General features: G+C 48.1%; 3 protein-coding genes across 3 annotated transcripts; all 3 read left to right on the top strand.

Annotated features, from left to right (window-relative positions):
• Positions 1-1291: 1291 nt before the first annotated feature.
• LOC149356761 (polyadenylate-binding protein-interacting protein 1-like) lies at positions 1292-2488 on the top strand. The gene has a single exon (XM_089577822.1). It carries the CDS (start codon positions 1292-1294, stop codon positions 2486-2488), a length of 1197 nt encoding a protein of 398 aa, XP_089433948.1.
• Positions 2489-8165: 5677 nt separating this feature from the next.
• LOC149356760 (polyadenylate-binding protein-interacting protein 1-like) lies at positions 8166-9401 on the top strand. Its single transcript, XM_089577821.1, has one exon. The coding sequence runs from the start codon at positions 8166-8168 to the stop codon at positions 9360-9362; it is 1197 nt and encodes a 398-aa protein (XP_089433947.1). The 3' UTR covers positions 9363-9401.
• A 5619-nt stretch (positions 9402-15020) lies between these two features.
• On the top strand, positions 15021-16257 carry LOC149356759 (polyadenylate-binding protein-interacting protein 1-like). Its single transcript, XM_089577820.1, has one exon. It carries the CDS (start codon positions 15021-15023, stop codon positions 16215-16217), a length of 1197 nt encoding a protein of 398 aa, XP_089433946.1. The 3' UTR covers positions 16218-16257.
• The last annotated feature ends 573 nt before the right edge of the window (positions 16258-16830 follow it).

Below are 16830 nucleotides of genomic sequence, written 5' to 3'. Positions count from 1 at the left end.
CGTGTAAAACCAGGCTGTGTGAGGTATCAATGACGCGGTTGCGATGCAGTATTCCCAGTTGAAATTTATATCTGTGCAGCTGTGTGTGGTCACCAACAAACCTATGTGGCTGATGAGGGGACGTTGAATCTTCAGACCGTTTCCTCCCATATTGTCAAAAGTTCGCACTTCAGAGGAAGATTTACATGGAGGTCCCTCTCGCTAGATTCGGGCTCCTGTTATTGCTGCCAGTGTTATTATCGTTCGTTGCGAGCTCAAAAAATTTGCTTGGGTGCAATTTGTGGGGTTCTCCATGATTACATAATTTCAACTGGTAGGCCGATTTGCTCTTTTAAAATTTTTGAAGCTTTTCTTTTTTGTCGTCAAAATATTCTTTGTTATTTAACTTTAAATAATCTGGTGTCATTTTTCATCGATACATTTTTCAAAATTCACGCTTGGCTCTAATATTTTTGTCGTAACCGCCTACGCAAATTTCCTGGTTTATTACACTACACCGTGGCCAATCTCCCCATGTAGGTATGTGCCATGTCTTGAAAGGAAGAAGAAGAAGAGGATGTGTCATGGTTTAAGAGGAAGAAAAAGAAGGAAACTGCCTTTCGAGGCGTTATCATTATTATTATTATTATTATTAATCCATCATTATTTTCTTGTTTAACATTCTCAGCACCCATCAGTGGCCGCCTATGTCTTGGCCAATCCCCCGCAGTGGGTACGTGCCATTATTTAGAGGACAACAACAACAACAATAGGACTCCCTTTGTCGCTACCAGTTCTGCTCTCGTTTGGTGCGAGCAACACAGGATTCTCGTTAAGCACTATTTGCGGCTACCTTCATGATTACATTATTGCAAGTGGTCGCTTACCGTGTTAACTCCATATAAAATTCCACCGCATGTCCCAAAAGCGTATTTTATTTTATTCCTCGCATATCTAATTTGCTTAATTTATTAAAAAATTTCACCAATTAATATATTTTCTAATTTCAGTCATTCTACCATTCTACTTAGTTTTTTTTTTCCGCACATATACTACGTTGGCATTCACCACCGTACCTTGGCCAATCCCCCCGCGTGGGTATGTGCCATGATTGCTATGGAGAAGAAGAAGAAGAATGTGATTGTTTGCTTGTTCTGCCCTTTGCAGCTGCTTTTGTCGGTGGTCTTGGGGCGGCTGTCGACGTCTTCTCCTGGTCAGGGGAACTCCCTGTGGTAGGCCAGCCTTCTTCTGGGCGCCTTTTTCCGAGGTGACATCGCAAGGCCCCCCGCCAAGCTCCGAAGCGCGGGTGAGCATGGATTCAAGGGGGAACTCCGGCACCTCGAAGAAAGCAAGCGGCGTCGTTCCCGGGCCAGCGGTCACACTGCTACGACAATCGCCCAAAGCCGGGCCAGCGTCGGCAGACTGCTCTGACGATAAAAGCATGCAACCATTCGTGCTGAAAAGCACGCTTTCACCAGAGGCCCCGGTGTTCGTACCAAGGCACTTCAGAGTCCCTCTGCCACAGGAAGTTGCAGAGCCCTGCCCACCCTATTCACCTTCACCACAGTCCCAGGACGCGAACCAGTATGCAATGCTGGAGCTCATGAGCTTCATTGACGACGTCACGCTGTGTCCTGCTGAGTTCGACTCCAAAATAGAAGACGTCACAAGCATATTGACTGGCATTACCGACGCTGGCGGTCTCTCTCAGGCGGTCGACACTATCTTCCAACAGGGACTGAAAGAGGCTAACTTCAGGTATAGCGGGGCACGCCTGTGCAACCATCTTGGAAGCAACCTTCACATTCGAGGTGTGGAGGAGGACTTTACAAACATGCTTCTGGACCGGTGTCATAAAGAGTGCGTCAAGCGAAACGACTTGGAGTCCGGTGATTTTGACGACGACGCCTACCGGCGCGGGTTGCTACTGTTTATTGCTGAACTGTTCTCTCAGATGGTGTTTCTGCGGGAGCACCACTCCTACAAGGTGAATCACCTGGCCGCCCTCATTCCCAACATGATACACACGCTTCTGCAGTCTCTCACCAAGGAGAACATCAAATGCACCATCCAGGTGCTGAAGCTTACTGGCGCCTGCCTGGAGGACTATGACAAGGTGGGCTCACCCGAAACCGACTGTTATGCCCTCGACAGTGTGTTTGAGAAGCTCTGCGAGATCTCTCAGAAGAAGGACATTGACCCGACCGCGGCGCTGATGGTCAAGAATGTCCTCGAACTTCGTGAGAGTAACTGGGGCCGCTCTTTGTCGTCTTCGAGCTCCCCATCGGCTGGCAAGGCGTATGACAGCCTTCCCATTATTTGTGGTCCCGACGGCGTGCCGGTCTCCAGTGAAGAGGAGAGGTTTATCCAAGAGCTCCTCCTCACAGAGCGCATGGGCAACATCGAAATGTCTGATGGAAGCGGTTACGCCAACAACTGCTACAATGACGACATGGACGATGAGATTGCGGCAGCCTACGAAGAATTCCTGAAGGAGTCGGGACAGTGAAGCTCTCTCCATCTCGGCAAGGGAGGGGACCAGAGTGGGTTGGCCGAGAGGTGCGAAGATGGGGCAGGCAGCAGTGCTGCCCAAGCGGCAGTGCCTGTACGCGTGTGGTCTATCTCTTTTTTTTTTCAAATTGTTTGGTTGGAATTTTGTTCAACCCCTGTACCCACCCCCTCTGTAACGCCTCCTAGGCCTTCAGGGTAAATAAATAAATAAGTGCAGGACAGTGCCCAGTGTTTTCTTAAGTGTATTTTTTGTCCTCCCTATGTTTGTGTGAATTGGGGTTGGGGGAAAGTGTGGTGCCACTTTGTGTCTTTCCTTTTTTCCAAACCAGCTTCCTGCATCTCTCGCTTTGTCCACGTGACTCTTTGCCCACAGCGACGGGATTTGAAGGTGCAGGCTTCTTTCCCAAGCAATGCAGCCCTAGGAAGCCGATCACCAGGCCGCCGCATAGCTTGTACCCATTTTGAGAAAGCCGGTGGGTACCCGGCCGGCGGCGGGAGTCGAACCCACCACCTCCCGAAGCCGAGGTGGGTGCTCTGCCATGAGGCCAGGGCTGCGGTTCGCCCCTTCGGATAGGGTCGTCACCAGGTTGAACAACCCGGATGCTGCCCGGACTGCGTTGCAGGCCATCTCACCTCTCCAAAATGATTTCTGACGTCCGGAAGTTCGGCTGAGGAGGCTTTGTGTGCAGATCGTCTGACCAAGCTTGTATTATGGATTTGCTGAGGTGTTCCTCCTTTGGAAATCACTCGGTGAGCGTTCCTATTTCCCCGCACTTGGCACGCTCTAAGGGTCTAGTGAAGGGTGTCGATTCCCGACTTAGTCCTTCGGGGGCGTGCTTGAAAAACTTTCCCTTACAGGGGCAATCTCCGGCCATCTCTGCACTCGGGTAGCTGACGGAGTGAAGTTACCGACGGTTATTGTCACTTTTGCAAGAAGCACATCTCCATCGTAGCTGAAGGTGTGCGAAAAGTGCTCTGAAAAAGATGATACATGTTGTTTGTGCAATGGTGGCCACTCTACTGCTGATTTCAACTGTACTGCGAGGGCTCGGGAAATCAATGTGTCTGACAATCTTGGCAAGCGTCTTTGCTCTAGGCGCGAGGCAGTTGCAATTTTTAAGGAAAAGGCATATGGTTATTCTAGTGCGGCAGCGCGGCCGACTACTGTGGTGGATTCTAGCCTGTCTTAAAGGTGCTCTAAAGAGGAATCTGAACTCGTCTTTTTACCGCGCGAACTCGGTCTACACGTTCCAGGCATTCTTAGAAATTTCGAATTATTGTCCTGCGCAGCCGATTTACACAATTTAAATGAGATTTACCGGGTCGGCTCCCGCCTTTTTTTGAACTCACCACCGACGGTGGGAGTAGTCAACCAACGTTTCAGCCAGTCCCGTGGCGGCCTGCCGCTCTGCCATCGGCAGAGTGATACGTAGCGATCGACGAAAGCAGTCCACGCGTATTTTTTATTTCCTTGGACATAATTTGTGGCTGTGTAGAATCTGACTAGATATGTTTATACACGGAAACCTAAAAAAAAAACAAAATAAAAGCGAAAGCGAAGACGCCACGCGACTGCCTGAAATGCACTCCACGAGTTAGTTGAGTACTCCTACCGTATGCGGTGAGTTAAAAAAGGCGGGAGTCGGGACGTTTAATCTTATTTAGGTTATCTAAATCGGCCACACAGGACAATAATTAGATGTTTCTAAGAATGTTCGGTACGTGTAGACCGAGTTTCCGCGGTAAACAGACGACCTCTGATTCCTCTTTAGTGCACTTTTAAGCTACAGCAGCAGCGGTAGAAAGGTTACGGCGAATGTCATGGCTCGTTTGGTGAAATCTGTCACTGCGTCCATCTGTCAGGTAAGGGTGTCACAGACGTCTTCTTTAATAGTAAATCCAACGCCTCTCCTGCGTCATCTGTGGATCCTGCTGCAGTTCCGGCTCAGAGTGTGATCAGGTCGGCTATTTCTTTAGTGGAAACACAAAAAGAGCATTCGTCACCAACTTGTGCCTCAGAAGCCACAATAGTTGCACTTTTTAAGTGTGTCCACATGGTGGAGATCGATGGACGGGCGCAAAAACGTAGGCGGTCTCCTCTTGATGTTGCTGGATCTTCTAGCCCTCGGCCTAAAACAAAAAAAAGAATAAGGTACAAACGTTAAGAGAACCAATCTGGAAAAATAAAAGCAGTTGCTGCTGCAGCTCTCTGGGCAGAATAAGGTCTCTGAGGGTGCCACTGTGGAATTGCCGTTCAAGTCAGTCCTCGTTCTGTGACTGAATCTTCCGTTGTAATCGGATTTTACCCGACGTTATAGCACGTCAAGAAGCATTGCCAAAGGGCCTCTATTTTAATGAAGTTGCTAATCCTTAGCGAAGGCGTCTCTGAGTGGTCTAATGTTTGCTTTCTTACCAACCTCTGCGTACATGACAGCAGCCAGGTATTGTACGTAAAATTTAATGCGAAAATTTGTCGCTCAATTCTTTAGATGATTCTCAGCACCTTCTCCTTCCTTGGAGAAGTAAAGTATGGCGATCTCTGAAACATGAAGTTTATTTCACGCGACTACGTTGCCGTATGCCGCACTTAAATGTTTACCTCTATAGGCCTGGTCTCGCGATCTGCGCTCTTCGCCGATATTGTTCTGAGCCAGAAATAAAAAATCACTTTCTTCGCTCTTGCCGCGGCTTCATTTCGTTAAGGAGGCGACTGCTAGAAGTTCCATTATAGAAACTCAGTTTGTTCCTGTCTTCTGCAATTATTCTATCCCTCTGTGCTCCTGTGCGTGGAAGCAGAAACGAAAATGTTTTCTGAGCCATTCAAAATTTTCTTCTCAATCAAAAAGTCTTCCATCATAATTTATCGCTTATTCCCTTTTTCTTTATTTCCGCCTTTTCTTTTTTTGATATTTCAATTTCTGTTGTTTTCCTTTTGTTCATTACCTGCAACAAATTTAGGATTAAGCTGATTTACCACCGCCAACGACCTCTGTCACTAAACCTGAGTTAATCCTTTTTTTTCTGACCTCATCTCATTTCTGCTACATCCAATAAAAAAAAAGTGGTAGTACGAGCAAGTTTATCGGCTACAGTACTGAAAGGCGAAAGCCTGAGTGCTGCACGGAACGCCGGAATTAGCTTAAAGTGCTATTGAGGTGTCCACTAAACCACAGAGTTTGTAAGGCGCCTTTCCTTTCCTCGAAATCAACGCGGTCTACAACGTTGTCTATGTCAGAGCACATCAATGAAGGCCGGAATTAGCTTAAAGTGTTATTTAGGTGTCCACTAAACCACACAGTTGATAAGGCGCCTGTCCCTTCCTCCAAATCAACGCAGTCTACTACGCTGCCTATGTCAGAGCGCATCAATGAACGCCACAACAGAGGTCAAGCTAAAGGTCAAACGTGGATCCGGCGCGACGACGCTGAAGGCTCAAAACCTAGCGCAGTATTGCTTTCGCAGTAAAAAGAAATCTAATGTCAAGAACCAGAGCATGTTCACCAAATGCACAACCGATGTTTTTTACTCGCTTCAACTGTCCTGTCGCAAGGCCTACATAGGTCAAACAGGTCAATGCGTCAAAGACCGTATGAGGCAACACCGCACTTCGCTGCAGCGAGGCAACACAGCAAATTTGCCAAGACATTGCAACCACTGCAAAGACTGCACCCCTCTGTTCCAAAATGAGAGAATCATCGGCCGCGGCAAAACGCAGACAGAACGAGAAATCTTAGAAGACTTCAAAATGAAGCAGTTAGGAATTTGAATGCGTCAGCGACAGCTCTGTCAGGTTCACGGCAAAAGAGTACAGTTTCATGAATCGGACATAGGTTGCCACATGCTATCTTCCAACGATTGATCAATTTTGTTCTTGTTTTTCTGATAGCGTTTGTGATTGCTCTCGCGCATGTGCACCCTGTTCTGTTGTCGGGGATAAATGAAGAATATTTCAGTTGTGTTTCCAGCGTTGTCCTGTGTACTTCTCCTGCTTGTGAACGCGTCCTTTCCGCTAGTTTCCTACTTACAATGCACCAACTGGCCCAACAAGCTACGCTTCTTGAATACTTGGCTGATTGAGTGTCAGTTTTAGTCCCCCTTGAAACTTCACAAAAGATTTTTTGAGCCGTTTCCTGCGATTTTTTCTCTCATATTCTTTAAAAGAGGTCCGTTTTGTTTGTTTTCCTGGCTATACAGGTATTCATTCAAACGAGGTGCCTGATTGCTTACCAAGGTCAGGTCTTGGCGGGTCAGTGAAACATCCCGTCCGAATTTCAGTCTGCAAGTGATTTCCAGGTTTCAGTGCTTCCAACACACATCAGCGAGGTTGCGTGGTCTCTTACTAAATTCCACAGATTAACAGCACTTAGCATATAATTGGAACGTCCGTTCGTGTAAAACCAGGCTGTGTGAGGTATCAATGACGCGGTTGCGATGCAGTATTCCCAGTTGAAATTTATATCTGTGCAGCTGTGTGTGGTCACCAACAAACCTATGTGGCTGATGAGGGGACGTTGAATCTTCAGACCGTTTCCTCCCATATTGTCAAAAGTTCGCACTTCAGAGGAAGATTTACATGGAGGTCCCTCTCGCTAGATTCGGGCTCCTGTTATTGCTGCCAGTGTTATTATCGTTCGTTGCGAGCTCAAAAAATTTGCTTGGGTGCAATTTGTGGGGTTCTCCATGATTACATAATTTCAACTGGTAGGCCGATTTGCTCTTTTAAAATTCTTGAAGCTTTTCTTTTTTGTCGTCAAAATATTCTTTGTTATTTAACTTTAAATAATCTGGTGTCATTTTTCATCGATACATTTTTCAAAATTCACGCTTGGCTCTAATATTTTTGTCGTAACCGCCTACGCAAATTTCCTGGTTTATTACACTACACCGTGGCCAATCTCCCCATGTAGGTATGTGCCATGTCTTGAAAGGAAGAAGAAGAAGAGGATGTGTCATGGTTTAAGAGGAAGAAAAAGAAGGAAACTGCCTTTCGAGGCGTTATAATTATTTTTATTATTATTAATCCATCATTATTTTCTTGTTTAACATTCTCAGCACCCATCAGTTGCCGCCTATGTCTTGGCCAATCCCCCGCAGTGGGTACGTGCCATTATTTAGAGGACAACAACAACAACAATAGGACTCCCTTTGTCGCTACCAGTTCTGCTCTCGTTTGGTGCGAGCAACACAGGATTCTCGTTAAGCACTATTTGCGGCTACCTTCATGATTACATTATTGCAAGTGGTCGCTTACCGTGTTAACTCCATATAAAATTCCACCGCATGTCCCAAAAGCGTATTTCATTTTATTCCTCGCATATCTAATTTGCTTAATTTATTAAAAAATTTCACCAATTAATATATTTTCTAATTTCAGTCATTCTACCATTCTACTTAGTTTTTTTTTTCCGCACATATACTACGTTGGCATTCACCACCGTACCTTGGCCAATCCCCCCGCGTGGGTATGTGCCATGATTGCTGTGGAGAAGAAGAAGAAGAATGTGATTGTTTGCTTGTTCTGCCCTTTGCAGAGCTTTTGTCGGTGGTCTTGGGGCGGCTGTCGACGTCTTCTCCTGGTCAGGGGAACTCCCTGTGGTAGGCCAGCCTTCTTCTGAGCGCCTTTTTCCGAGGTGACATCGCAAGGCCCCCCGCCAAGCTCCGAAGCGCGGGTGAGCATGGATTCAAGGGGGAACTCCGGCACCTCGAAGAAAGCAAGCGGCGTCGTTCCCGGGCCAGCGGTCACACTGCTACGACAATCGCCCAAAGCCGGGCCAGCGTCGGCAGACTGCTCTGACGATAAAAGCATGCAACCATTCGTGCTGAAAAGCACGCTTTCACCAGAGGCCCCGGTGTTCGTACCAAGGCACTTCAGAGTCCCTCTGCCACAGGAAGTTGCAGAGCCCTGCCCACCCTATTCACCTTCACCACAGTCCCAGGACGCGAACCAGTATGCAATGCTCGAGCTCATGAGCTTCATTGACGACGTCACGCTGTGTCCTGCTGAGTTCGACTCCAAAATAGAAGACGTCACAAGCATATTGAGTGGCATTACCGACGCTGGCGGTCTCTCTCAGGTGGTCGACACTATCTTCCAACAGGGACTGAAAGAGGCTAACTTCAGGTGTAGCGGGGCACGCCTGTGCAACCATCTTGGAAGCAACCTTCACATTCGAGGTGTGGAGGAGGACTTTACAAACATGCTTCTGGACCGGTGTCACAAAGAGTGCGTCAAGCGAAACGACTTGGGGTCCGGTGATTTTGACGACGACGCCTACCTGCGCGGTTTGCTGCTGTTTATTGCTGAACTGTTCTCTCAGATGGTGTTTCTGCGGGAGCACCACTCCTACAAGGTGAATCACCTGGCCGCCTGCATTCCCAACATGATACACACGCTTCTGCAGTCGCTCACCAAGGAGAACATCAAATGCACCATCCAGGTGCTGAAGCTTACTGGCGCCTGCCTGGAGGACTATGACAAGGTGGGCTCACCCGAAACCGACTGTTATGCCCTCGACAGTGTGTTTGAGAAGCTCTGCGAGATCTCTCAGAAGAAGGACATTGACCCGACCGCGGCGCTGATGGTCAAGAATGTCCTCGAACTTAGTGAGAGTAACTGGGGCCGCTCTTTGTCGTCTTCGAGCTCCCCATCGGCTGGCCAGGCGTATGACAGCCTTCCCATTACTTGTGGTCCCGACGGCGTGCCGGTCTCCAGTGAAGAGGAGAGGTTTATCCAAGAGCTCCTCCTCACAGAGCGCATGGGGAACATCGAAATGTCTGATGGAAGCGGTTACGCCAACAACTGCTACAATGACGACATGGACGATGAGATTGCGGCAGCCTACGAAGAATTCCTCAAGGAGTCGGGACAGTGAAGCTCTCTCCATCTCGGCAAGGGAGGGGACCAGAGTGGGTTGGCCGAGAGGTGCGAAGATGGGGCAGGCAGCAGTGCTGCCCAAGCGGCAGTGCCTGTACGCGTGTGGTCTATCTCTTTCTTTTTTCAAATTGTTTTGTTGGAATTTTGTTCAACCCCTGTACCCACCCCCTCTGTAACGCCTCCTAGGCCTTCAGGGTAAATAAATAAATAAGTGCAGGACAGTGCCCAGTGTTTTCTTAAGTGTATTTTTTGTCCTCCCTATGTTTGTGTGAATTGGGGTTGGGGGGAAAGTGTGGTGCCACTTTGTGCCTTTCCTTTTTTCCAAACAAGCTTCCTGCATCTCTTTCGCATTGTCCACGTGACGCTTTGCCCACAGTGACGGGATTTGAAGGCGCAGGCTTCTTTGCCAAGCAATGCAGCCCTAGGAAGCCGATCACCAGGCCGCCGCATAGCTTGTACCCATTTTGAGAAAGCCGGTGGGTACCCGGCCGGCGCCGGGAGTCGAACCCACCACCTCCCGAAGCCGAGGTGGGTGCTCTGCCATGAGGCCAGGAATGCGGTTCGTCCCTTCGGATAGGGTCGTCACCAGGTTGAACAACCCGGATGCTGCCCGGACTGCGTTGCAGGCCATCTCACCTCTCCAAAATGATTTCTGACGTCCGGAAGTTCGGCTGAGGAGGCTTTGTGTGCAGATCGTCTGACCAAGCTTGTATTATGGATTTGCTGAGGTGTTCCTCTTTTGGAAATCACTCGGTGAGCGCTCCTATTTCCCCGCACTTGGCACGCTCTAAGGGTCTAGTGATGGGTGTCGTTTCCCGACTTAGTCCTTCGGGGGCGTGCTTGAAAAACTTTCCCTTACAGGGCCAATCTCCGGCCATCTCTGCACTCGGGTAGCTGACGGAGTGAAGTTACCGACGGTTATTGTCACTTTTGCCAGAAGCACATGTCCATCGTAGCTGAAGGTGTGCGAAGAGTGCTCTGAAAAAGATGATACATGTTGTTTGTGCAATGGTGGCCACTCTACTGCTGATTTCAACTGTACTGCGAGGGCTCGGGAAATCCAATGTGTCTGACAATCTTGGCAAGCGTCCTTGCTCTAGGCGCGAGGCAGTTGCAATTTTTAAGGAAAAGGCATATGGTTATTCTAGTGCGGCAGCGCGGCCGACTACTGTGGTGGATTCTAGCCTGTCTTAAAGGTGCTCTAAAGAGGAATCTGAACTCGTCTTTTTACCGCGCGAACTCGGTCTACACGTTCCAGGCATTCTTAGAAACTTCAAATTATTGTCCTGCGCAGCCGATTTACACAATTTAAATGAGATTTACCGGGTCGGCTCCCGCCTTTTTTTGAACTCACCACCGACGGTGGGAGTAGTCAACCAACGTTTCAGCCAGTCCCGTGGCGGCCTGCCGCTCTGCCATCGGCAGAGTGATACGTAACGATCGGCGAAAGCAGTCCTTGGACATAATTTGTGGCTGTGTAGCCTCTGACTAGATATGTTTATACACGGAAACCAAAAAAACAAAATAAAAGCGAAAGCGAAGACGCCACGCGACTGCCTGAAATGCACTCCACGAGTTAGTTGAGTACTCCTACCGTATGCGGTGAGTTAAAAAAGGCGGGAGTCGGGACGTTTAATCTTATTTAGATTATGGAAATCGGCCACACAGGACAATAATGAGATGTTTCTAAGAATGTTCGGTACGTGTAGATCGAGTTTCCGCGGTAAAAAGACGAGCTCTGATTCCTCTTCAGTGCACTTTTAAGCTACAGCAGCAGCGGTAGAAAGGTTACGGCGAATGTCATGGCTCGTTTGGTGAAATCTGTCACTGCGTCCATCTGTCAGGTAAGGGTGTCACAGACGCCTTCTTTAATAGTAAATCCAACGCCTCTCCTGCGTCATCTGTGGATCCTGCTGCAGCTCCGGCTCAGAGTGTGATCAGGTCGGCTATTTCTTTAGTGGAAACACAAAAATAGCATTCGTCACCAACTTGTGCCTCAGAAGCCACAATAGTTGCACTTTTTAAGTGTGTCCTCATGGTGGAGATCGATGCACGGGCGCAAAAACGTAGCCGGTCTCCTCTTGATGTTGCTGGATCTTCTAGCCCTCGGCCTAAAACAAAAAAAAGTAATAAGGTACAAACGTTAAGAGAACCAATCTGGAAAAATAAAAGCAGTTGCTGCTGCAGCTCTCTGGGCAGAATAAGGTCTCTGAGGGTGCTACTATGGAATTGCCGTTCAAGTCAGTCCTCGTTCTGTGACTGAATTTTCCGTTGTAATCGGATTTTACCCGACGTTATAGCACTTCAAGACGCATTGCCAAAGGGCCTCTATTTCAGTGAAGTTGCTAATCATTAGCGAAGGCATCTCTGAGTGGTCTAATGTTTGCTTTCTTACCAACCTCTGCGTACATGACAGCAGCCAGGTATTGTACGTAAAATTTAATGCGAAAATTTGTCGCTCACTTCTTTAGATGATTCTCAGCACCTTCTCCTTCCTTGGAGAAGTAAAGTATGGCGATCTCTGAAACATGAAGTTTATTTCACGCGACTACGTTGCCGTATGCCGAACTTAAATGTTTACCTCTATAGGCCTGGTCTCGCGATCTGCGCTCTTCGCCGATATTGTTCTGAGCCAGAAATTAAAAATCACTTTCTTCGCTCTTGCCGCGGCTTCATTTCGTTAAGGAGGCGACTGCTAGAAGTTCCATTATAGAAACTCAGTTTGTGCCTGTCTTCTGCGATTATTCTATCCCTCTGTGCTTCTGTGCGTGGAAGCAGAAACGGAAATGTTTGCTGAGCCATTCAAAATTTTCTTCTCAATCAAAAAGTCTTCCATCATAATTTATCGCTTCTTCCCCCTTTTCTTTATTTCCGCCTTTTATTTTTTTGATATTTCAATTTCTGTTGTTTTTCTTTTGTTCATTATCTGCAACAAATTTAAGATTAAGCTGCTTTACCACCGCCAACGACCTCTGTCACTAAACCTGAGTTAATCCTTTTTTTTCTGACCTCATCTCATTTCTGCTACATCCAATAAAAAAAAAACTGGTAGTACGAGCAAGTTTATCGGCTACAGTAGTGAAAGGCGAAAGCCTGAGTGCTGCACGGAACGCCGGAATTAGCTTAAAGTGCTATTGAGGTGTCCACTAAACCACAGAGTTTGTAAGGCGCCTTTCCTTTCCTCGAAATCAACGCGGTCTACAACGTTGTCTATGTCAGAACACATCAATGAAGGCCGGAATTAGCTTAAAGTGTTATTTAGGTGTCCACTAAACCACAGAGTTGATAAGGCGCCTGTCCCTTCCTCCAAATCAACGCACTCTACTACGCTGCCTATGTCAGAGCGCATCAATGAACGCCACAACAGAGGTCAAGCTAAAGGTCAAACGTGGATCCGGCGCGACGACGCTGGAGGCTCAAAACCTAGCGCAGTATTGCTTTCGCAGTAAAAAGAAATCTAATGTCAAGAACCAGAGCATGTTCACCAAATGCACAACCGATGTTTTTTACTCGCTTCAACTGTCCTGTCGCAAGGCCTACATAGGTCAAACAGGTCAATGCGTCAAAGACCGTATGAGGCAGCACCGCACTTCGCTGCAGCCAGGCAACACAGCAAATCTGCCAAGACATTGCAACCACTGCAAAGACTGCACCCCTCTGTTCCAAAATGAGAGAATCATCGGCCGCGGCAAAACGCAGACAGAACGAGAAATCTTAGAAGCCTTCAAAATGAAGCAGTTAGGAATTTGAATGCGTCAGCGACAGCTCTGTCAGGTTCACGGCAAAAGAGTACAGTTTCATGAATCGGACATAGGTTGCCACATGCTATCTTCCAACGATTGATCAATTGTGTTCTTGTTTTTCTGATAGCGTTTGTGATTGCAATCGCGCATGTGCACCCTGTTCTGTTGTCGGTGATAAATGAAGAATATTTCAGTTGTGTTTCCAGCGCTGTCCTGTGTACTTCTCCTGCTTGTGAACGCGTCCTTTCCGCCAGCTTCCTACTTACAATGCACCAACTGGCCCAACAAGCTACGCTTCTTGAATACTTGGCTGATTGTTTGTCAGTTTTAGTCTCCCTTGAAACTTCACAAAAGATTTTTTGAGCCGTTTCCTGCAATTTTTTCTCTCATCTTCTTTAAAAGAGGTCCGTTTTGTTTGTTTTCCTGGCCATACAGGTATTCATTCAAACGAGGTGCCTGATTGCTTACCAAGGTCAGGTCTTGGCGGGTCAGTGACACATCCCGTCCGAATTTCAGTCTGCTGGTGATTTCCAGGTTTCAGTGCTTCCAACACACATCAGCGAGGTTGCGTGGTCTCTTACTAAATTCCACTGATTATCAGCACTTAGCATATAATTGGAACGTCCGTTCGTGTAAAACCAGGCTGTGTGAGGTATCAATGACGCGGTTGCGATGCAGTATTCCCAGTTGAAATTTATATCTGTGCAGCTGTGTGTGGTCACCAACAAACCTATGTGGCTGATGAGGAGACGTTGAATCTGCAGACCGTTTCCTCCCATATTGTCAAAAGTTCGCACTTCAGAGGAAGATTTACATGGAGGTCCCTCTCTCTAGGTTCGGGCTCCTGCTATTGCTGCCAGTGTTATTATCGTTCGTTGCGAGCTCAAAAGATTTTGCTTGGGTGCAATTTGTGGGGTTCTCCATGATTACATAATTTCAACTGGTAGGCCGATTTGCTCCTTTATAATTCTTGAAGGTTTTCTTTTTTGTCGTCATAATATTCTTTGTTATTTAACTTTAAATATTCTGGTGTCATTTTTCATCGATACATTTTTCAAAATTCACGCTTGGCTCTAATATTTTTGTCGTAACCGCCTACGCAAATTTCCTGGTTTATTACACTACACCGTGGCCAATCTCCCCATGTAGGTATGTGCCATGTCTTGAAAGGAAGAAGAAGAAGAGGATGTGTCATGGTTTAAGAGGAAGAAGAAGAAGGAAACTGCCTTTCGAGGCGTTATCATTATTATTATTATTTTTAATCCATCATTATTTCCTTGTTTAACATTCTCAGCACCCATCAGTGGCCGCCTATGTCTTGGCCAATCCCCCGCAGTGGGTACGTGCCATTATTTAGAGGACAACAACAACAATAGGACTCCCTTTGTCGCTACCAGTTCTGCTCTCGTTTGGTGCGAGCAACACAGGATTCTTGTTAAGCACTATTTGCGGCTACCTTCATGATTACATTATTGCAAGTGGTCGCTTACCGTGTTAACTCCATATAAAATTCCACCGCATGTCCCAAAAGCGTATTTCATTTTATTCCTCGCATATCTAATTTGCTTAATTTATTAAAAAATTTCACCAATTAATATATTTTCTAATTTCAGTCATTCTACCATTCTACTTAGTTTTTTTTTCCGCACATATACTACGTTGGCATTCACCACCGTACCTTGGCCAATCCCCCCGCGTGGGTATGTGCCATGATTGCTGTGGAGAAGAAGAAGAAGAATGTGATTGTTTGCTTGTTCTGCCCTTTGCAGAGCTTTTGTCGGTGGTCTTGGGGCGGCTGTCGACGTCTTCTCCTGGTCAGGCGAACTCCCTGTGGTAGGCCAGCCTTCTTCTGAGCGCCTTTTTCCGAGGTGACATCGCAAGGCCCCCCGCCAAGCTCCGAAGCGCGGGTGAGCATGGATTCAAGGGGGAACTCCGGCACCTCGAAGAAAGCAAGCGGCGTCGTTCCCGGGCCAGCGGTCACACTGCTACGACAATCGCCCAAAGCCGGGCCAGCGTCGGCAGACTGCTCTGACGATAAAAGCATGCAACCATTCGTGCTGAAAAGCACGCTTTCACCAGAGGCCCCGGTGTTCGTACCAAGGCACTTCAGAGTCCCTCTGCCACAGGAAGTTGCAGAGCCCTGCCCACCCTATTCACCTTCACCACAGTCCCAGGACGCGAACCAGTATGCAATGCTCGAGCTCATGAGCTTCATTGACGACGTCACGCTGTGTCCTGCTGAGTTCGACTCCAAAATAGAAGACGTCACAAGCATATTGAGTGGCATTACCGACGCTGGCGGTCTCTCTCAGGTGGTCGACACTATCTTCCAACAGGGACTGAAAGAGGCTAACTTCAGGTATAGCGGGGCACGCCTGTGCAACCATCTTGGAAGCAACCTTCACATTCGAGGTGTGGAGGAGGACTTTACAAACATGCTTCTGGACCGGTGTCACAAAGAGTGCGTCAAGCGAAACGACTTGGGGTCCGGTGATTTTGACGACGACGCCTACCTGCGCGGTTTGCTGCTGTTTATTGCTGAACTGTTCTCTCAGATGGTGTTTCTGCGGGAGCACCACTCCTACAAGGTGAATCACCTGGCCGCCTGCATTCCCAACATGATACACACGCTTCTGCAGTCGCTCACCAAGGAGAACATCAAATGCACCATCCAGGTGCTGAAGCTTACTGGTGCCTGCCTGGAGGACTATGACAAGGTGGGCTCACCCGAAACCGACTGTTATGCCCTCGACAGTGTGTTTGAGAAGCTCTGCGAGATCTCTCAGAAGAAGGACATTGACCCGACCGCGGCGCTGATGGTCAAGAATGTCCTCGAACTTAGTGAGAGTAACTGGGGCCGCTCTTTGTCGTCTTCGAGCTCCCCATCGGCTGGCCAGGCGTATGACAGCCTTCCCATTACTTGTGGTCCCGACAGCGTGCCGGTCTCCAGTGAAGAGGAGAGGTTTATCCAAGAGCTCCTCCTCACAGAGCGCATGGGGAACATCGAAATGTCTGATGGAAGCGGTTACGCCAACAACTGCTACAATGACGACATGGACGATGAGATTGCGGCAGCCTACGAAGAATTCCTCAAGGAGTCGGGACAGTGAAGCTCTCTCCATCTCGGCAAGGGAGGGGACCAGAGTGGGTTGGCCGAGAGGTGCGAAGATGGGGCAGGCAGCAGTGCTGCCCAAGCGGCAGTGCCTGTACGCGTGTGGTCTATCTCTTTTTTTTTCAAATTGTTTTGTTGGAATTTTGTTCAACCCCTGTACCCACCCCCTCTGTAACGCCTCCTAGGCCTTCAGGGTAAATAAATAAATAAGTGCAGGACAGTGCCCAGTGTTTTCTTAAGTGTATTTTTTGTCCTCCCTATGTTTGTGTGAATTGGGGTTGGGGGGAAAGTGTGGTGCCACTTTGTGCCTTTCCTTTTTTCCAAACAAGCTTCCTGCATCTCTTTCGCATTGTCCACGTGACGCTTTGCCCACAGTGACGGGATTTGAAGGCGCAGGCTTCTTTCCCAAGCAATGCAGCCCTAGGAAGCCGATCACCAGGCCGCCGCATAGCTTGTACCCATTTTGAGAAAGCCGGTGGGTACCCGGCCGGCGCCGGGAGTCGAACCCACCACCTCCCGAAGCCGAGGTGGGTGCTCTGCCATGAGGCCAGGAATGCGGTTCGTCCCTTCGGATAGGGTCGTCACCAGGTTGAACAACCCGGATGCTGCCC

This window comes from Amblyomma mixtum, chromosome 3 (genome assembly GCF_055824585.1).
Source record: "Amblyomma mixtum isolate Tamu chromosome 3, ASM5582458v1, whole genome shotgun sequence".
NCBI lineage: Eukaryota > Metazoa > Arthropoda > Arachnida > Ixodida > Ixodidae > Amblyomma > Amblyomma mixtum.
Note: the sequence above shows the minus strand (reverse complement) of the source record. Positions and strands in the feature narration are given on the sequence as shown.

Excerpts from the sequence above, each read along its gene's own strand:
- LOC149356761 (XM_089577822.1), top strand. The coding sequence starts at position 1,292 with ATGGATTCAAGGGGGAACTCCGGCACCTCGAAGAAAGCAAGCGGCGTC.
- LOC149356760 (XM_089577821.1), top strand. The coding sequence starts at position 8,166 with ATGGATTCAAGGGGGAACTCCGGCACCTCGAAGAAAGCAAGCGGCGTC.
- LOC149356759 (XM_089577820.1), top strand. The coding sequence starts at position 15,021 with ATGGATTCAAGGGGGAACTCCGGCACCTCGAAGAAAGCAAGCGGCGTC.